Here is a 21,824-nt window from a genome sequence, read left to right as displayed (position 1 = left end):
GCAGGCTGAGGCAAAGCAGCCGCTGGCTGTGTGGCTTTGAGCCGGGTTGAGTGAGGTCTCGGTGGGCAGCTGTTTCGGGGCCCATGGTCTACCTTAGCTCTGCTGCAGGTACCCACCTGGGGAGGGGGGTTTATCACCTGGGCCACAACGCCTGTCCCCCAGGGCAATCCTGCTGCTGCCTTACGGGTAAGGCCAAGCAAAAGCGAGCAATTTAGGCAAGGCTTTTGCCAAGGTTAGAAATCAGCAGCAGAAGCCAGCAGGTCTGCTCTCCAGTCCTCCTGCCCAGCACCACGTATCCCCCTCACCCTGTGTGCTGGAAGGACATCATTTGGCATTTCATCATGAATTCCTGTTAACAAACTCATTACAAGAAAGTTACTGCAAAATTTTTCAAACTGAACCTCCCCCTCCTGCAAACACAGATCACAGGGAGTGTTTCAGTAATGCAGGACAGAAACCGTGCTGCATTTTTTATGATAAAGTATGATGGAAAAAAGACTTAAAAATACAAGACTTTCATGTCCTCTAACGTCATTCAGCCCACAGGATCCCTTTTGGCTACAGTAATCAGTTTGGGCTGTCAGCTACCAAAGCTGCATTAAGTATGTGGTGGTATTTTTAAATTAAACATGTCTTATTTTACATGTAGAAGGACATTAAGGCAAGCTGCACTCTTGCTTTTCTTAAAAATTATGCAGCTGATTGCTCCTGCATTAACTGGGAGACACACATCAAAGGAGAACTGGGAGACTGACACAGGCCCCCAGTGACTTCAACCAAAATGAGTTTCAGGCAGTTTCAAAAAATGTGTCTCATCCAACCCGAATGTAACCATGACATTTCCAAAAAAGGGGCATTGGAAGCGAGTTCTTACTCTGCTCAGAGCTCACGTCCCCTCCCCTGCCTCGGGTCTCAAGATTGATTTAACCTGGAATTTGCTTTCGGTGGGGAAGCAGCTAGCCCAAGCGTTGTGTAGGCCTGTCAGTAGCTTTTGGAGTTTCACAGGGGGAAAGAATATCTGTAAATAATGATTTGAACTTCCAGCATCAATAAAGTATTATTGTGAAAATGACTGAATGAGACTCCACAGCCTATTGCTATGGGGAGGAGGAGAATGAGATGAGGTAGCCTGGGAGGAAACGAAGAGGGAGGACCAGCAAAGTAGACTTCCAAAATGGGAGATGTTGTGCTCACGTGCACCTCAGGTGGACACGCACCATTTCTAGTGACTCCAACACTATGGGAAAAGTTTTTCTATGTGTCCCGCTGTCCCTCACAGTGCCTGGGCCAGGGGGTGCAGCTCCTCGAGCAGGGCAGTGTAAGGAGGAGGATTGAGGGGGCAAGGACAGGGTCATTTTGAACACAAACCAGAAATGAATCTCAGCAAGAAGAGATGCCAAGAGACACAACAGCAGTCTCCAGTCACATTACCCTTGTCTTTCTCCTCCATCCCTTGCTGTAACCTGTTGTAGATACTTGCCTTCTGTTTGAAACTACATAAGCAGCTTCTGGGAGCAAGAACCTATAATGTAACTGCAGGACACCACAGAGCTGTGCCTCCATCTTCATGAGGTATATACCTTGATGGCGCAGGAGGAGCAAGTGCGTCTCTTGGACAACTGAAATTTGCACCTGCACTATGTTCAGTGAGGGTTGGTATCATTTATTTGTTGGTGCCCCACAGCAGATCTCCCTATCTGCTTGAATGCTCCCACTTCACGAAAAAAGCCCCTCTGGCTTCTTAGACAAGCTCTGTAGCGTGCAGGAGGGGGAATGTCAAAACAGTACAGAATGATATTTGATATTTAAAGCAAAGCATTACTCGCCCGAGCAGGCAGATCTGGAGGGGATGTTTCTGGATGTAAGCTAGCACAAACTTTGTTTGGAATAACCTTCTGCTGCACGTGCACCGGTGCACTCACTGGGGACTTACGTGGCTCTGGGGCCGCCCGTATCTGTCAGTTAAATCAAAGATTCCCCATGGTGACATATTAGGCCAGATGCTGAGAAAGAAGAGTGCCATTGCCACGATTTTGGATGGCTATGAAAGCTGGGGAGCAGGCGCGGTACCCAGGGAGGATCCCACCTTGAGCCACTGTGTTTCCTTGCGCATTCCTGGGCTCTGCTATGGACACAAGATGGTGAATCTTCTGTTCCCATCTGCTTTCTAGTAATCGAGAACAACATTTTGCAGAATTTCAGAGAAACCTAAATGCTTTTCCTGGCCTAATCTGAGTGCTCTCTCTGATGGGAACATTCTGGGGGACTCTTTTCAGTGACAGCACTGCTCAGCTCAGTAACTGGCAGTAAACAAGGCACTGCGAGCCCTGACTTTGGGAATCTCATTTAACTAAAGGTGGGATTTTTTTTAATGGAATCCCTTGATCCTAGACATGTGTCAAAGTAGCTGACTTGGCAGTAATACCTCATGATGAGGAGTGGATCATCAAGGTCAAGTGCAAAACAGAGGTTAGTTACACCCAGTAGAGAGAAGTGTGTAGGTTCAGGTACTTCCACACACAGCCTTCTTGTAGAGATTTCAGATCTCTCTCAGTCTTGGGGAATAACATCAGTTTACACTCTGTGCCCTGCAGGGAACATATGCTAAAATCACCTAAGGGAACAATTATGAGTACAAACCCAGCAATCCCCCAGGTAAATCTGCAATTCCCAAGCAGTGTCTTTTGGCCACACAATTCTTTTCAGTGAGTCACTAAAGCCTCTGTAGTCTGTATGAATGTGCGGGGATAGCAAATCTACAGCTGCCATTGGCACTCTGCTGCATTGCAGAATTATGTCCTCTGTGCATCATTACTTAGGGTTGAATATTCAGCTATAGAGAAGACAGCTGGGTGGGCTATTGTGAGACAGGAAATACTATAGATAGCAGCACAGCACTGGATTCACTTTTAGCACAAAGCTCATCTTCACATGCCATTTTCTCCAAAACCTTAAAAAGCCAAGTCACAGTAAGAACGCAGACTTACTGTCAATCTGGCGAGATTTAAATATAAACAGCGATTGCCATAACAGAAGCGTAGGGCTAATGTGTGCACAAGTTCTTATTTTCTTCAGACAATCACAGATCAGCTCCATATGCTGGTTTTCTAGTCAACAGCTGTCTCAGCTATTGATTAAATTTTAATTAATCAAGCTGAAAAATGGTGTCGCTGCTTGCAAGTGCAGCTTCTCATATGCAAGTCAAGTTTGGTTCATCATGCTTGTTCTGCTTTTCAAGAAGAGCTACCAACAAAGTCATTACTTTAAGGCTGCAGCAGCATCCCTTACCAGGCAAGGAGAGCGAACAGCAGGAGAAAACACACTTCTCAAGGTCTTGAAGTCCGGCCACCCCGGTGTTCTCCGATACTCCTCTTGGTCTTGACCTAATGGTACACTAATTCATTAACACGTCGGTAAAAACTTTCCATCTCCTACCTGAGCTACAGTACAAGCTACAACATTGATTTCCTTACATTGGTGTGGCATTAGCTATCTACTCTATACGTTGTTCAGAAATGCAGCCTTAGCTTGACAATAATTACATTTGGCAATTACTAACTCTCCATATGTGCTGCCTTCCCAGGTAGGAGAATATCACTAATGCATGGTGTCCCTTTACCTTTTGCACTTTGTGATTGTTCTTACTGTAACAGTAAAGCAATTATTCTCAAAAAAAGGCCTTTGAAGTGTGGAGTACTTTGAGCCTTACTTTCACAGGTGGGAAACGGAGACAATGGTATTGAGTGAAGTCCAAAGGTCACACAAGTTGCCTGTAGCAAAGCAGCAAAACTAGACAGAGATATCACAAGCACCAGGCTAGTCATTTAAAACGCACAATTGTTGAACTCAGTATCCTTGTGCATGTGATGAAAGGTAGAATAAAAATAGCAACAGAAGAGCTCTCTCCTATTTTCCTTCTCTTTCATGGGTTTACAAAAATATCTGCATCAACACGCATCTTTGAATGCAAAGTGTGTCTAAAGAGCCTGCCCTAGGCTCCTTGTGAGGTTGAGGAAAAACTCTCAGTAGCCACTGTGAGGGCAAATGAAGTTGTAGACACTGATGTTAAAGCACTGGAGTCCATCCGTCTCCCCAGCCATTGTCAAGAATCAAAGCTACTGCAATCAGGATGGTTCACTCGTGCCCTTTACTCAAAAGCATGGGATTTTATGAGCAATACAGTTTCACATGGCTGACGATCTCAGCCTTATGCCAGTGAAAATAGCAAGTAAGTTTTTGACTTTGGCTCTAGGATCCTGGCTGGTTTTGAAATAAAAATCTGAGGAAACATGGTCCCAAGAGTGTTCCTCGCTTGTTTTGTCTCAGCTCAGCATTTTCTCTTTCCTGCCTGCTCTCATAAGCCCCAGTTGCAGGGATCACCCTTTACCTGGAGGCTCTCAGAACCAGGAATTACAAACATCTCTCATCTGCATAGCACCCTGTCACTACAAACCTACAAAATTAACGAAGGTCAAAACCTGTGAGTAGGGCCACCCCAGTATCTCAGGCATAAGCATTTACGTACTACAAACCAAACAGAATCACAACCGGTGCTACACGATAACCTGGGTTTGCAGACTTGGTAAAGCAGCCAAGGAAACTGAAGGTGAATGTGATGCATCCTCTTAGGCTGAAGAAGTCTCTCTGCATCCAAGTTGAGGTGTGTCCAGAGATAGCACAGCATGAAAAATCCAAGGACAAGGATCTTTTAGCACAGCCTTGGGACAAAGGCGTTTGATGTCTATAGCCAAGTTTCTACTCCTGTAAAAAGACTAACACGTGGGTTCAGGAGGTAATGCTTCAAGTTGCACAGCGTCTAAACGTACACAAACCTACACCTACAAATACCTATGCTAAGTATTATTTTTAGTCTACATTGTGCCAGTCCTTGGAGCAGAGAAACTTTGTTGGTAACATTACTAATCCAGGTTATTTTAGCAAGAGTAAAAGATTAAGAAAAAAGACCCCCCCTTCCAAAACTACAGGTAAAAAACCTACAGCAATACGATTTGGTGAGCTCCAAAAGGCAGTAACACCCATGATATCCTAGCAGGGTTTCAGATTTGATGGTCTAATTCCTCTTCTCAGCATTAAACCCATTTAAGCGATGTAATTCTGCCACAGTACTGACAAATAACCCCAAACTAAAACCCAGATAATGAGATTTTGTAGATTAAGTTAGTCTCACTCCAGGTTTCTCATTATGAAGACTAGGTAAAAACCTGTTTGAATCCTCCTTATTTCAGAAGGCAGATGAGGTGAGACGCAGCTCTGAGTTACCTCTGTTACAATATACAGTGAGAGTGGGGGTAGCACATAACACTCAAACATGCAAATGTCAGTCTTGTTGAGTAAGTCTTGGTTTTAAACTGCACTTGTCTTTACACCAAGACTTACTATATATATGGAGAAACATGGGTATGCACAAGTGACCGAAGAGCAGATGTTTCTGAAGAAGCATGAGAGGGTTAGGCCTTCACTTCTCATGGAAGTGCAGCCAGAGACAGCACCTCACTCCATCCCATGCTTTGAAAATACAAGCTAAGTGAAGGTACTAAACCCACTCCTCCACAGAAAGGCTTAAGGAGAGGAGCACACATAATGAGGCCAGCGGGGCGACTCAAATCCTAACCAACGATTAGGCTTAGTTTTCTTTACTATTAGGTGTACGTAAAGATCTCACCTATTCGGGAAAAAAAAATCAACTTCAGCAATGAATGGTCAGTTTTCATCTTGAGCTAGATTACAAGTAACATGGTCATTTCAGGAGAGACTCATTCATTTTCGTGAACAGAAGTGTGCTCCCTTCCTCGGTCGTCTTCTGGCCCAATGAATCTTTCCCTTATTCCCATGCAGTGGTGTGAGTTTCAACAGGCAGGACTGAAAAACATTTTCATTTCAGTTTATAGGCTTTAGGAAAGTAAGGCAATTGCTAAAAATATACAGCAATCATAAGAATAGCTGTGACATTGAGAACTGATAGGCAAAGTTAAAAATCTGGAAGTTGACAAAAGGGAAGTCACGTCTGCTTAGTAAAGTTTGCAGCTATTTCTGTATAGCTTTGCTTAAGCTACACGATGGCCGAATTCACATATTTATCCTGGCTTTGCTCTTTAGCCAAGTTTCCTATTTCCACAGTAGAAGCTCTGCTCAGCCCATCATTAACATTTGTCCTGAAGTTTCAGCAAATGGTCCTTGAACTCCAAAGAGTTGTCTCTGATGCAGAAAGAACTCGGTGATTTGTTAGTGTTTATTGAAATACGCTCTCAAGAAAATGCTAATCATACTTTTTCTAATGTTAATGATCCGGTGCATTCCTTTGAGAAATATTTTGACTAAAATTGTTGCACTAAAAATTAAATTAGATTTAAAACTGACATGCAGATCACTTTATTTAATTTTTAACTACAATTTTACAAATACCTCAATATAATTTTGATGCTGTCAACATTTGTTAAAAAGTTATTTTAGTTTTTTTTTTGCCTGTGGCTCCACCTGTTTTTCTTATTTTCTCTCTTTTTTACTTCCAGTGCAGCATTACCGTGCGGCCACAAGCCTTCACTTAATCACCAACCAAAGAAGGAATTTAACCTGTGGAGTTTAATTCTACCTTGTACACTCCAAGTGCAAATATTCATTTAAACATGTGGCTAATTCTAAAGAGAACTAGTCAAGTGAATAAAGCTACTTAAATTAAAATACCTGTGAGATTAAGCTTTTAGGCTATTTTTACACCATACTGAGTAGTGCTGTGTAGAGATACCCAAGGTGGATCTGGAGCTAGATGGTGGAAGACAAGCCAGTTAGGTTAGTCCTACCTAATAGGCTTTGCTACCATAACGAGATTATTTCTAGGATTCATTGGTGTGCTGATGGCGCTGTGCTGTGCCATAGACAAAACAGCCTGTTCAGAACTAGCCCTGGACTTTCGCAAGACAGTACTGCACAGCGTTATCACATCATTGGTAGTATCAATAAAGCAGGGATCCTTCTGCAAGAATATGCTACACCATGTAAAAAAAATAACAGCATCCTTTCATACACAGTAGATATTTTTTAAGCACTTGTTTAAAACCAATTATTGGTTATACTATTTCCAGCTCAAAATCAAACACATATAATCAATTTCAGGCCACTATTTCAAAATTAAAGCTCATAAAACGAACATCTTATTATGTAGAACTCCTCCTGAACAGCTACCAGGGACTGCAATTTTTTAACCCATGATTAAATTTAGCCATCATTAAAGGCAGTAATGATAATAAACATCATTAAGACTCTATAACAATTTATGCCTTTTGCAAAACCTTTTATATTAATTTTAAAATGTGAAGTGGACATCTGCATATCTTAGCTACAGTACGACTTGTATTTCCACCGTGATGCTGAAAAGCAATTTAAAAACTATTCAAAGACATAATTCCCTGAGAGCGCAGAAACACACTGCATCCTCAGTAGAAATACTGAAGAACCTTTTTGCTGTGATTTTTATCTATGAAATAAACTACGTGAAATGTGAACTAATTTCACTGTTTCGACACAAACATCTTGCCAAAATGATGGTTTTGAATATAACTTGTTCTCCATGTCATTAACTGTGTGTGGCACTAACCTTGAGCGCAGCACGTGAGCATTGCTGAATTTTTTTTTGCTTCTTAGCTATCAACAGCTGTACATGACTTAAATTTATCAGTTCCTGAAAAGCTACAACATTTAGAAAGTTTGGTCTTATTAAAAGATGCATTACTGTATCTACAAGCGGCAAAGCAAGTTCTGCTATGATGCTCTCATCTGCAGCCTATGTGAATTAAATATATATCGATTTATATATCTAAATGCCCATACATCTATCCAAAGTTAACTGCAGAGAAAGAACAGAAAAAAATCCAGGCTGTCTGTAGAGAGGATTTATACCCAGCCTATTTTTCTATGTTGAACTTCAGTTTTAACAGTCACCTTGTAATTATTCTTAATATTGATCTTAGCCATGCTGAAGCCAGAGGCAAAGAATCTTACAGATTGTTGTGGAGTCAAGTTTGCGCTCAGTTTTTGCTAGGGTAAATCAATTACAATGTTAAAGTCCAGTTGGGACTTATTAAAAATCCTATAAATTCTGATTTGCATTCTCAGTGAAACAACTTTCAGAAAAAAAAAAAAACCAAAATTGCAAAGAGCTAAAAGCTCATTCTCCATTACAGCTATTTGAAGCATTAGAAGAAGCTTCCCAAATTGTTTAATGGCAAGGAAGGGCTTAATCATCCATTGGCATATACAAGATTGTACTGGGCATTTCACTGAATTACAAATAGAAGTGCCCATAAATTTCCTTGCACATCAAATGAAAATACATATGAAAGGCTGATCCTTTAGGAGGAAAAGACAATCTGGTCATCCCATACAGCACCTGCCTAATTCCCACATCAATAGCGAGTTATTTCTTGACATACAATGGACTGAATTAGGACTACTGGAACAAGTTAGAAGTTCTGTCCTATGAAAAAGTTCCTGCCATAAAAATGTAAATTACTGGACTCTAAGTTCTATCTTCCAAATTTCTTGTTCAAAAACTACCTGAACAACTTTGACTCTGTATTTGAGGGGGACAGTCATCAAGACTGCAAATGTCTCAAATCCAAATTTTGAAAGCCTTATTGCCTATTAACCTACCTTAATGCCTTAGCTTGATTAAAGCAAGGTACCAAAACCAGGCTGAAAGCAGCAAGATGAGGAGTTAGAAATGGTAACTTGCAGTCCTTCTAAAAGGGATCATGTTTACTACCACAAACAAGCCGTTCAAGCAGTGCAAGTTCCACTCAGCACTGTGGCCAACTCCTTCCAGATTGATAAGATGAAGTTTCAAATTCTGTTTAGATAATCCATGGAAACCTAAAAGCAACAATTTTGAAACGGGTTTGATTATTCAGTGACTGCCTGAAAAGGCAGCAGTTGCATACTGGTCCAAGCTGGAAAATAATCCACTTGAAAGTATTTTCCCCTCAGACTGCTATCAGTAATCCCCTTCACCATTTTTAAGGTTATTAACCCTTATGCTTATCACCAAATCTGAAACACCATTAAAGTGATCATGATAAGAAAGCTTACCAGAATCAGTAAATACTTGGTTTAAATACGGCAAAGATGGAGATAGAGAAGAACAAGCAATCCAGTCCCCTTTGCTTTATCACAAAGGAACTGATGGGGCACCATGCTGCAGCCTCACTCAGACAAGCATCTTGCTTGTAGCATGGTACAGAATTACATTTTAGATTATTTATGTAAGTAGTTGTCCTAACTGTCTTTTTATTTTTTTTTTTGTGTGTGAAAAACGTGGGTTTTTTTTCCTGCAACTGTATCTGGCGTTTCACTCCATTTGATCTTTCTGTTTATCTGCAAACTCCCACAACATTGGAGCATTTCCCATGGCTTTCTACCAAAGCAACTTTAAGAACTCTGGAATAATGACCTCTGATTTCTGAGATACACAACACATGTTTTTATACTGGAAACTTCAAGTTCCTTACAGAACTTGGATACAAAATGCCACCAAGAGTTAAAAAATACCACAGGAAACTCAATACATGTTTTTTTTATGGAAAAGACAATCTAGGAGCAGGCTGTAAATTACTGTAATAAACCACAAGCAAGACAGCTGCGAAAAACTGTATGATTAAAAAAGTTTTAAAGCTGGGGGTTCATAAAGGGGGATTGTCATAAAAACCTAAGTAGTCATGAGTAGCATAGAGACAGAAGATAAGAAACAACTGCTTGCTGTCTCTTCCAGTACCAGAGCAGCGATCCACAAATGAAATAGTAATCTGCAAATGACGTTAGCAGGAGCCAGAAGAGAGAGAAGTGGCTCTTCCTGCAACAGGGAGGAGGCTCGCGGCACTCCCTGTTAGCATCTGCGGATACAAGTGGTTTCCATGGGCTCACGGAAGGGTGGTCAAATAGAATTGAAACACACTTGGAATCAACACCCCTCAGGGTTTACCAAATGTACAAACCAAACCAAGCTCAGGAAATCCCCTGGAGCTGAAAGCAGTTGAAGCAGCTGCTGTGCTTAACCTATTCTTAACTTTTTGTTTAGGAGTCAGCTCATGTCCATTGCTGCCCACGGCGGACTGGGCAGTCAAACGCCGTAGCTGCTCTTACGTTCCCCGCAGAAGGAAGTGCGACCAGCCCAGAGCTCTTCAGAACATGTTCAGCAGCTCATTGTATCTTGCTGAAACAACACCAAGTTCACCTGCCTGTTTTTTTGTTTTGTGTTGGTGTTTTTGTTTAAACAGAGATTTACCATCTCTTCGGTGATAACAAAAAACATTATCTGGTACTGCAACTATATTTGCAGAAAAAAAAAAGGTATTCTTAAAGGCCTGGCAAATCAAATGTGTATAAAGTATGAGGGATTAAGAAACCCATTTACTTATCCTATTTTGACAAGACAAAGTCTAAGGATGGAACCACTCCTGTCAAAGAATTTTTGTCAACTCACCTTAAATTTTGTCTAAATACTAAGGCCCCAGTAGTACTGTCTTCTCTACAATACAGCCCTATCTGTAAGATTTATGAAAGAAGCAATCTTTGAAGTCAGATTTGTTGTTTAAAAGCATTGCATAATACCTGAGATACTGTATACTCAAAGTTCTGCTGCTCACTATACAGTCCCTTCTAGAAACATACTGATATACTTATTGTAACTATATTGCTACAAAAGAGCCCATTAATTATGGTACCAAAGTTCCTTAAGTTTTGTAGGACAGATTACTGATGTCAGTTCATGTACGCTTGGTATCTGCAAATGCTGGGGAAGAAGACTTACCAACCAGACAGGGCCAGCATGGTGCGAGAAACAATCAAGGAAGATCTTTCCCAAAAAACTTTTTATGATTTCCAAAGATTGCATGTTTATTTCTAGATGTTTTGACATGAAAATAAATGAAGAATAAAAAGTGTAGTAACTGCCCATATATGTGAACTTATCCTTTAATAAATCAGGCATGCTGAGGTACTTTATTCCCTTTTCTCTCCCATTTAACCTAAGGTAAAGGCACTTCACAGAAGCTGACACAGAATATACACAGCTCTCAGGGCCCTTAATTGTTTTTTATTTGTCTGGTTTTGGGTTTTTGTTTTTGTTTTTGTTTTTTTTTTTTTTTTTTATTCCCCAATGTAGTAGGCTGGTATAGCTTGCCAGCAGTTCCACAGGATCTGCACCAGTAAAAGTGGCTATTTCCAAAGGACGTGAGAATTTTTGACCTGGGTCAGGAAGTCTGTGTTTTCCTCACCAGGAAGATACAAAGTTTCTGAAAGCAATTAAGCTAGGAACAACCCAGAAAATTTAGTCATGACAGCCATCTGTCACAGTAAAAAGGAGCTATCTAGACCAATCTCCTAGAAACGAGGTACACACAGAATGTGCCACAGCAGCAGCAGCTGTATTTCAACAGCTCATTCACCACTCCACTTGTCTTTTTTCCTGGATCCTCTAATTCTGCTGCTCTGAAACATGGGGTTTTATCTTTTAACCTGCAAGAACCTATAACCTCAAGTATCTTCTTGACCTCCATATTTGCATAGAACAAAACCATTCTCATCAGAGTTGGGGAATAAAATTATCATCTTCAGAGAAGTCCTAAGCGGCACAAAGCTTTCCAGCTGATGATTACTTCCTGGAATTCCAGGACATTTTATGAATTTACATGATATAAGTCACCCACAGAAAGGAAGCAAAAGAGTAAGTGAAAAAGGCCAGAAGTCAGGGTCTGGGGAGAAGCAGCATCACTTATGCAAGAATAAATTCTTCATTTCAGTTTGGATCATGAACAGGTACACACTGCTGTCAGCAACCACTAAAATAACTAACTTCAGCCTTTTGTTCTTGTGAGTAAACCAAATTTTCCAATACTCTAAAAAGCCTAAGAGCCACAGAAAAGTCCAGAACTACAGTGCACCACAGGAAAGAAACATGGACTGAAGCTCTGCTTTAGACCTGTGCAATAGCACAGTACTTGACTAAACGCTACTAGGGAATACGAAGAGGCAGCTACACTGGCTAGGGCACAGAAAGGATCCCACCTGCCCCCGCAACACCAACTGTCAAATATTGTTATGGGAAATGCAAAAGTTAAGGTTTAATATATTGACATCTTCATGATTCATCACTGTAAGACATGATGGTATTCTGAAGCACCATTTTAATCCTGCGTGCCACATGGCAGTCCAGGCCGTCCTGCAGTCTACCTCGGATCTAACACAGGCTGGTGATAGCCAGCTATCACCCTCCACCCAGCCAGACCACTCTCTCATTCCAACAACACCCAGATGGTATTTGTCTCTACCACATTCTCATTCCCTGCTCCTAATTCTGAAAAGAATTCTCTCATGTTTTCTTCTCAACACAGGAACTAGTTTCCCAGATAAGCTGCTGCTTATATCAGAACTCCTCTCCCATCAAGATCTTCTTATCTTGAATTCCGTATGTGCCCTCAGTAACAAATTAGTTGACCCAACTCCAAGTACAACCCTGATAACTAACAAGGCATTTAAGCGCCTGTTGACACCTGCTTTATCGCTTACCATACGTAGCCACAACATGACTCTGCAGGAATCATATCCATGCACTCCGTTTAAATGGCCTCTTTCAGGTACAGCCTACCTGCACTCTCCTTTCCAGGGACGGCCCAATTAAGCTGCAACATCAGGGTCTTTTAGTACCTAGAAAATGCATGTTAGTTTGGATTACAAAGTTACCCTGGGTAGGGAATATCATCTTGAGCTACCAAAATCCACAGTACTTCAGCCTCCCCATTTGTATTTTTAGGGACAGAGTCTCGTTTTTTTTTGAGTATTCTGTGTTTAAATTCAGTATTAGGTAGAATTGTTGGCAGACTAGCAGGAGTGCATCAAAATAACATTTTATTGACCTGATTTAAACACACCCTTTGATAACCTGCACCATATCAAGAAAAAAAACTAGTCCATATCTTACTAGAATTGTATTGTTAGATGAACAGAAATAAGCACACACTATCTCAATAGTATTCAAGACACTTTTTCTTGTAAGACTGCTTTAAGCCAGAAAAATTCACAAATAGTGAAGGGAGAATCTAATAAATGAATTGAGAGACGCAATACTGATCATTGACTGCAAAAGACTCAAAGTTACATTTCCGTTTTTATTTTTTAGGGAAATCCAAGCAGAATCCAAAAATAGTGGTTTGACCCTAGGCGGTTATATAAATTTTGTGAAAGAATTAATGTACTCCTTCAATAACAACATCTCTACCACTTTCAAACTAATGCAGTTAAAAAAGAAACTATGTTGAGGAAAGTCTGTATAATTTTAAGTTATTTAAGTTATTTATTTACTCATTTATCTGTGTTAGCTATAGTATTTCTTGTTTTATTTAGAATTTATTTCTAGAATAAAATAGAAAAGAGAAAATGCATTTTACAATGGCAAAAATTGAAATTCTCAAATTTCATTTATACAAATAGAATTCTATCAATTCTTAGAAAGTGCCTCTTTATTTTTCTCACTTTGCTCCATGATATAGCCCAAAAGTAATTTTCTGTGAAGAAACAGAAAAGTTTATTCTAATAAAGCTAGAGAACAGATAATTTTGGCCCCAGGTCTGTAAAAGAAAAAAAAAAAATATCTGAATGCAGGAAATCACATGCAAGTTCAATGCAAAAAAAAAATCTATAGGCTTACAAAAAAAAAAAAAATCCAACGAGCCATTCTAGAAAATCTGGAGAAGATGTCACAAAAAATTCATCATTTGCAAAACGATTCATATCTATAAGATATAAAGTTGCTCTGTCAAAGCACAGGAAGTCAGTGCGTGACACAATTCAGTATTCATTCAGGAAAGGGTAGTTACCCAGCAGCAGGAGTGTGACATCTAGCGGCTACCTCATCTGTTTGTTCACGCACTTCGGCCTTCGTAAAAATACATGAACCAGGCTGCCTACGGCTCACCTTTAGTGTTAAAATAAATGCCATAGCGCTTATGGTCATACCTCTGTTTAAACGTCTGTATTAAAAATACGCACATGTATCAAATCTCTTCAAATGCTTTCCTTTCATTACCTGAATTTAAAAAAAAAAAAAAACAAAAACAAACAACAGAAAAACTATGCTTTTATGATATATAATCAACGCAAAAATTTGTCTAAACCTTTAACACCAGAAATAAAAAGATTCACTTTATATATTAATGCTATATTGTTCTAATACAACCTATTAAGTGCCACGTTCTTGAATAATTTGCTGTGACTGGGATACAATTCTTGCAAAAGTTGTCCCCCCAAAAAAGACCATCCTATATAGCATTTATTTACAGACAGCACTATATTACACAAGTATTTTAAAAAGTCACAGACTCAAGCAATAGAAAATCACCCTGATCTCTCCAAAAACAGACACTATAAAAGAAACTACAGAATTTTAACATTTTTTCACTAATAGACAGTGCTAGCCTCATTCTGGAACCAAGACAATCTAGCCAAACTTCTCTAGTTAGAAAAATAACCTGTGATGAGACCACTGCTTTATTACAGTTGTAGCATCACTTTTCTTGGGTTCTATGCATTGCCCCTCTAATAATAGGTTACAAATTCAAAAGAGTAATTAAGATTTTGTTGCTCTTCTCTTATATCCTTATGTTTGCATACTGGGGAAATGACTACTTTTCCTCAAAGCATCCTCTTCTGATTGTTATGGTGATCCCATTCAAATCCTTGCTCCCAGAACTGTACACTTTATTTTCACTTTTGACTACAAAAATCGCACTTCTGAAAAGGGCAAGGAATCACAAACTGCATCATTTGAGAATTACAATACCTTATTTTAAAACTGTAGTGTGTGCAAATCATCATTTCAATGAAATTTAATAGTTACAAATATTCTTCAACTGTGTATGTACAGTAGGTTCTTCAAAGTAACATGGATAATCAATATTCTACCATTTGAAACAAAAACAATAAATAAAAGTTTAAGTATTAAACCTAAGAAAAAAATATTCCTGCACATTGTACAGTACCTTTTGGTTAAAGCTTCTTAGCAAAAATATAGTAATGTGTTTTAAGCATTCCAGTTACAGATGGTTCAATATTAAAATTTCAAGGTTTCCCCATCATGAAAAAAATACTGCATTTTTCCATAGGTGCAGCAGAAACTGTCTCTCTCTGAACAAAGCTTCAGACTTTAAAAATACATAGACAGTAAGTATGAATTCAAATGAAACATTAAAAAATTATAATACAGTACTGAGGATGTACGGTTGTTGTGCATTATGGATTTTATATTCCTTCTCATTTTCAAAAAGCAAAACTAGAGAGCCCATTGTATATCACCGAGTTCAGCTGGATCCCCAAGTCCTCCATCAGCCTCCAAGTAATTCATAAGAGCCGTCATAGCAGTGTCATCATTTTCACATATTGCATCAAAGTCCAGCTGAGAATTACCACCTATAAAATTATTAAAACATTAACCTAAGCAGTACAAAGCATGAAGAATATGGTAACTTTCAAAACATACTTGTTTTTAAACAGCACCTTCCTTTGAAGTCGAGGCAAACATTTAAATGTGAATGTTAAAAAAAAAATCAAATAGAAATAATGGCTGTCCACGGACAGTTACAAGGACATACACAACTTTATTTAAGAAGACAACTTAAGTCTTTCCAATCCACTGGACTACCTCCAACTGCTAGCTAATAAACTTGTATCCCTACAGTGAAGTTCACGTCACTGAGGTAGAAAACTGCTTTCTACTTTACATCATTTTAGTGGGAAACACAATCATGTACCTTAATTCTCATCTGATGTACTATGCCAGATGAACTCCTGAAACCTTACGAATTACTATGTGTTAGCTCTAGAAATCAATGCTGTACCCTGCCTTTAACAACAGTAAGGTAAAATGCTTTACCTCAAGTATCAATGAAAAATGTTTCCTTGCCTATCTTGGATAAATGTTCGAGGGTTGTTTTTTTTTTCCCCAAATTCTGATTTCCAGATTAGTTTTTTTTTTTTCTTTGTTTTGATTTTTTTTCTTTGTTTTGGTTTTGTTTTGTTTTTTAATATAAAGGGCTCAGAGCTAAACTGGAAGAGAGCTATAGGTTATAAATCAATCAATCAATCTCTGGTAACTGAAATAAAAGAGGGAGATAGAAAAGTTTCTAAGAGCTGAAATACAGTATAAGCATAAACATTGCTTTTATAGCACTTTGCCTTTTATGTTAAAAATAATACAATGGCATTCTTCTCTTACAGGGCCAGGGAATGCTATACCCAGACAAACTGCTGCCTTAGTGCATGCTTGAACAAGGGGAAAGAAAAAAAACCACACAAACAAAATTTCTTTCTGAAACATTTTGACTAGCCCTTTCTATTGGCTATTCATAGCTTACAGTTAAGAAAGAAATAAAGTGCTAAAAGGACAATACTTCACGAATTACAACCAGTTCCCTTACATTACACTGAAATACCTTTCCTTACCCATCTCTTTTCTGCAGAGAGAATTAGCAAGTACCTAATTAAAACTGTGACATGCAAGAATGCAATGGTAAAGTTCCGTTACAGGATGTTATTTTTGTCATGAGATTCAATCACTGATGAAATTTTGCTGTTTGCCTTCCAGTGATAACACATCTGTTTTAAGAGTCCTCTCATCTTCAGACAGACAAATCTCCCTACAATTTATACATGGTTGTAAAGTGGTGCACTCAAAAATTACACCCTTTATCAAAAATGTCTTCCCCTGCAACTCCCAAAATACCCACAAGAGAAATAAATCTTACTGAGGAGAGGTTCATTATTGGGAAATGGAATAGCACCCTGGTTTTGTTCTGAAGTCTCTAGAACTTCCGTTTCCAAAGGACACAACTGAATCAACTCCTTATTTGGCACCTGAAAGAACAGAAATAGTAAAAAGGGACATAATTAAATCCTAAATTTAGTCACAATTATCACATTACAGAAATATTATAAATTGCTATCAAAGTATTAAGAACTAAAAAAAGTAAATAAAAAATATGCATCAACAGGCAAATCTACTGCATTTAAAAATAATTTTTTTAGAAGTTCACATAGCCCTGGACTTGGCTTAAATAAAAGATGTTACTTACACACGTGTCAAAGGTATTTCACACTGCTGGTACCTGCTATTGAGGGTCTAATTCAATATTCAGCAAATAAATCCTGCACAACAAATTGTACTGGAATATACTTTCCATGTCTAGTACCACAAACTACAAATTCCCAGTCAATGTCAACACATTCTAGTTAAAAGATAAAGAGAGACCCTCATACCTCCTATGTACTATATGCATTAAACTATATGAATTATAAACCTGTATCTTTTCTATTATTTTGCATCTTGTCACCATCACGATAAAAACTAAGTAGTTTTATTGCACTTCAGAAAAATAAGGCTAGCAACAATAGAGATGGAAGTCATCCTAACCCAAAATACCAGAGAAAAAAAGGGTTTTTTTTCCCCCTCATTTGTTTCATGTAACACATACATGCAGTTTAGCATGACAGATTTCTTGGGTTGCCTGACTTGTGTATATTCTACTAGGAAATTAATAAAGCTGAAATGCTTTACAAAAGCATTTTAGGAACAAATGGGATACCAAAGCACAGAATAAAGGAAAAGCTTCAATGAATACAATGAAGTTATCCTTATGATGAGATGCTGCATGATTTAGAGAGTCCAATATATGTAATTCAACCAACTCTTAGGAAGAAAGACCTGAGGTAAGGCAGGAGAACTGACCATAAAAAAAAGGGAGGAAGCCAAAACAATCCCTAGTCCAGAATAATATTGTTAGGAAATGAAAATTGCAATGGGAAGATAAACTGTCTTTAAAATGAAAAAAAATTATATTCAAAGAAGTGCTGATGGAGAAGTAAATGTTTGTTCATACAGTGCACGATATACAACATACAATATACTTAGGTAAGAAATATGTTAATTATTCCATAGCTACGGTCAATAACTATGATAGTTACAGTTTGTGGTGTTACCAGCACTACTAGATCAGCAAACCAGCATATTCATATTTTTAGAAGACTACTGAAATACCTTCAAAGTAAAAATTTTAAACATTTCAAAACTGAGAACATACAGCATAGAGTTTTAAAAGGGTCTTCAAGAACATTAAAACTAGAAGTATCAGTGAGAGAAAACAAGAACTGCCATTTTATTTAGGTTGTCGAACTGAACAGGTGGAAACACTTTTACTCTCTTATAGTTATTTAGCAAAAGTTTTAATGCAATTCCAAATCCAGAAGAGTCCTCATCACATGAATCACACTCATATTTAGCATATTCGTAGAGTTTCAGCAGAAATCCTAATAATTGAGTGGAGACTGCAGTCCTCTCGGTCTCGGGCACAGCCTCTTAAGGCTGGAACTGATGCCCCCGTAAATGAGGTTGGAACTTCTGCTGCTGTCACATCTCTCAAAAGACTTTTGTGGCTGCAAGGTACTTGGCAATAACTCACATATTCTCTCACAAAAACACAAGTCAGGGTAATTTGGTTCAAACATAGGCTTTGAGCTATCTGACATTAACCTTTTACTTTTAGATTTTTACAGGCAGTGACATACTCACATTGCTGCAGTTTACACTTAAAGCTGGAGAAGGTGACTTTCTCAAGAGATGTGATGGACTTAACTCCCCAGATGGTGAAGAACGCAACCTAAAATTGTATATCTTTAATTGATTTACCAAGTCACATTGATAAACTGAAAAACAGCCTACGTGTTGCAGAACCCACCAGACCTCCCGAGTAACAAAGCACGAGCCAGCTAATCTGAGACGATGTTGTCTTAAATTATCCTGAAGATTCTAAATTCTCCTGCTCTAAGTTTTGATAACACAAAAAAGCAGAAAAGATCAATAAAGGCCATGGGTCATAATTACTTGAGCACACTTTTATTTTTCTGTTGAATCATCAGCACTGACAGACCAAAGAGTAACAGGTTTCAGAATGATGCACTGGGACAAAGAGGTACATTTCAAAAACAGAGAAGACAGACAACATTAAAAAGTTCTGTTAAATGGTGGAGGGAAAACAACACATCCTTCTAATGATCTCCCTACTATTATTTTGTTACACCTGCATTTCTGTATTTTCATAAAATTCCAACTAAAAATAAAGATCACTTGTTTGTTACCAGAATTCTTTGAGATACTGCTCATCCTCCCTCACCAAACACACCAGATATGAAACTAACAGTGAAAATGTCGTACCGGGGCCCTTTGGACAGCTTGCTCCCATCTGCCCCCTGCTCTTCCTGACTCCCAAAGGACAAGGCTATAGAAGAATTGGGGCACTCTGGATGCTTCTGTTTCCATGACTTCCTCAGATCCGAAATGTGATAAAGGATTGGAGGAAACACAGAAAATGGGTGAATAAACAGCCTATCTTGAGTTATTTGTGTGGAAGTTCCCTACATTCCAATATCCAACGCACCATTCGATAAGCAGATAAGTCATCTGTAAAAGCCGGGACAGAAACTCCAGACTGAAGAGATTTATAGCATTGCTGTAACTGAAAAGATCATTCATCAGATGCTAATTCAATTCAGATATGCTTGTAAATAGAGCTGTAGGCATAGTCCTGAAATTTAAAAACCCCAAACTTGGTGATGCCTTACGCAAAGCTTGAGAACCATCTGTGTCTTACCGATAATAAAAAAAATGCAGAGAGCAGATTCAGGTAGTAAATGTACTCATCCTATTGGATCACGTTTATAGTCACAAAGGTATATGATAAAAACAGCTGGTGCTAGCCTCTGTTGATCACTTTTGTCTAATTTTGATTGCTTCAGTGTGTGCAAGACAGTAACTTGATTTCATACAAAAGAAAAATGAAGAAATAGCATGAAGTTCTACTCTTTGGCTGGAAAGAAATACAGCATTGTTCTCAGCAACAATTCTGGAAAAGTGAACTACATCTGGGTGCAAGCAACTACATCCAAACATCTCCAGAAACATTCAGTTCTTATTGATGAGACCTTCAATAGCCAATTGTATTTGTGAATGCTTTTAGTCCATTTTCCCCCAAAATACAGGGCTGTAGGATGAATATGAGTCCAGACATCCCAGTTACAATTGTAACTGCTCCCTTCCATAGCTGGCTTCTTTTCAGAACTGCCCTTCCTTTGGACACAGAGTTTACCTTATTCTGCATGATTTTGTGTCCTGGTCTCGGCTGGGATAGAGTTAATTTTCTGCTTAGTAGCTGGTACAATGTGTTTTGGATTTAGTGCGAGAATAATGTTGATAACATAGTGATGTTTCAGTTGTTGCTAACTAGCGCTTATCTTAAGGATTTTTCAGTTTCCCATGCTCTGCCAGCAAGCAGGTGTACAAGAAGCTGGGAAGGAGCACAGCCAGGAGAGCTGACCTGAACCAGCCAAAGGGCTATTCAATACCATAGGATGCCATGCCCAGTATAGAAACTGGGGGGAGTTGTCTGGGAGTGGCTGATCACTGCTCAGGTATCGGTCTGCAGGTGCTGAGCAAATGCACAGTGCATCACCTACCATTTTCTTGGGTTTTATTCTTTTGTTATATTCCTTTTCATTACTATTATTATTATTGTTAATATTATATTTTAGTTTACTTTAGTTATTAGACTGTTCTTATCTCAACCCACAGGTTTTACTTTTTTTTTTTTTTCCCCGATTCTCCTTCCCATCCCACTGGGAGGGGGGAGGAGTGAGCCAGCAGCTGTGTGGTGTTTGGTTGCTGGCTAGGGTTAAACCATGACACTTTACTCTTAACCTTTTCTTTCACCTGCATAGAAACTTCTTGGGCTCTTAGTTTCAGCAGAAGTGTATTTCTCAGTTTCCAGTGTCCATGGACAACTAAGATCACAGAAACAAACACACCTGCACAAGACTAAAATGGCTCAGATCACTCATGTGGCTGATAAAGCTGGGAAGAAAAACATTTTTCCTTTCAAAATCTTGTGGCATTCAGTCTATTAGTTGAGAAATAAGATGACTGTTCCCAAAGAGAAAGCAACATAACGTCATTTCAATTACTACCCAGTGTTCAAGATGTGAACATAACCAGGAAAAACACTAAGTTCAATCAGTGACTTGAAGAATAAGACTACCCGATGCAGCTTCTTGAGGGCACGTGCTCACCACTGCCAGCAGTTTCACAAATGTTTGTCCTGGAAAGTAGTTCTTTGAATCCAGAACTTGCAGGTTTTTATTTCTCCTAGCAATTGGAAGCAAGTCTGAACTATCGCTGTTATCTTCCTAAAAACATGTTTTGGTAAATCAACCAAACTGGGGTAAATATCCTGCTGCCTTAAATTGCTGCTCCATAAAGGAGTAAAGCCATGCTTCACTTTACTTACACGATGAAATCAATGAATCTCTGACAGATAGGGAGGTATGCATCACGAGCTTCAAGCTTACGATACGCAGACAGAAAGAAAATTATGCCAGTGTTAATACTATGGAAACTGAACTTTTTGATAAATAAGATCAATTTCTTTAAGGTCTGTAATGGACTAGATAAATCCATTCTTCTTTTGGGATCAGGAAGGATATAAAATAAGAAATATTCCCCTGAAATATCCCTAAAGATGCCTCAGTCATACCTGCCTCAACTGTACAGCTGAATTCCATTTAAAGAGACTAAAAAAAAAATCCCACTCTTACAAAAAAATTCCCCCAAACTGGGGAGATTAATTCAGTACCATAATCTCTTCTCCAAATTCCACATTTCTGTTTGTTGTAATGGATTCTTCTGTTTCCTAAAATTAAAACAAATAGACTTTGCTCTC

At 38.8% G+C, this 21,824-nt stretch overlaps 1 protein-coding gene across 1 annotated transcript in view; it reads right to left on the bottom strand.

Annotated features, from left to right (window-relative positions):
• Nucleotides 1-14,035: 14,035 nt before the first annotated feature.
• The window catches only part of ARNTL2 (aryl hydrocarbon receptor nuclear translocator-like 2), a 29,377-nt gene continuing 21,588 nt past the window's right edge, over nucleotides 14,036-21,824 (bottom strand). The window contains exons 14-16 of the mRNA XM_009700395.1: nucleotides 18,626-18,713; nucleotides 16,806-16,914; nucleotides 14,036-15,471 (exon numbers count right to left, since the gene is read on the bottom strand). Of these exons, the coding sequence (XP_009698697.1) occupies nucleotides 15,335-15,471; nucleotides 16,806-16,914; nucleotides 18,626-18,713 (334 nt within the window). The 3' untranslated portion in view covers nucleotides 14,036-15,334. The remainder of the gene's footprint in view (nucleotides 15,472-16,805; nucleotides 16,915-18,625; nucleotides 18,714-21,824) is intronic.

The sequence above is a fragment of the Cariama cristata genome, unplaced genomic scaffold (assembly GCF_000690535.1).
Source record: "Cariama cristata isolate BGI_N322 unplaced genomic scaffold, ASM69053v1 scaffold14745, whole genome shotgun sequence".
NCBI classification, from domain to species: domain Eukaryota; kingdom Metazoa; phylum Chordata; class Aves; order Cariamiformes; family Cariamidae; genus Cariama; species Cariama cristata.
The sequence above is the reverse complement of the archived record's forward strand: the minus strand, read 5'-3'. Positions and strand labels throughout refer to the sequence as shown.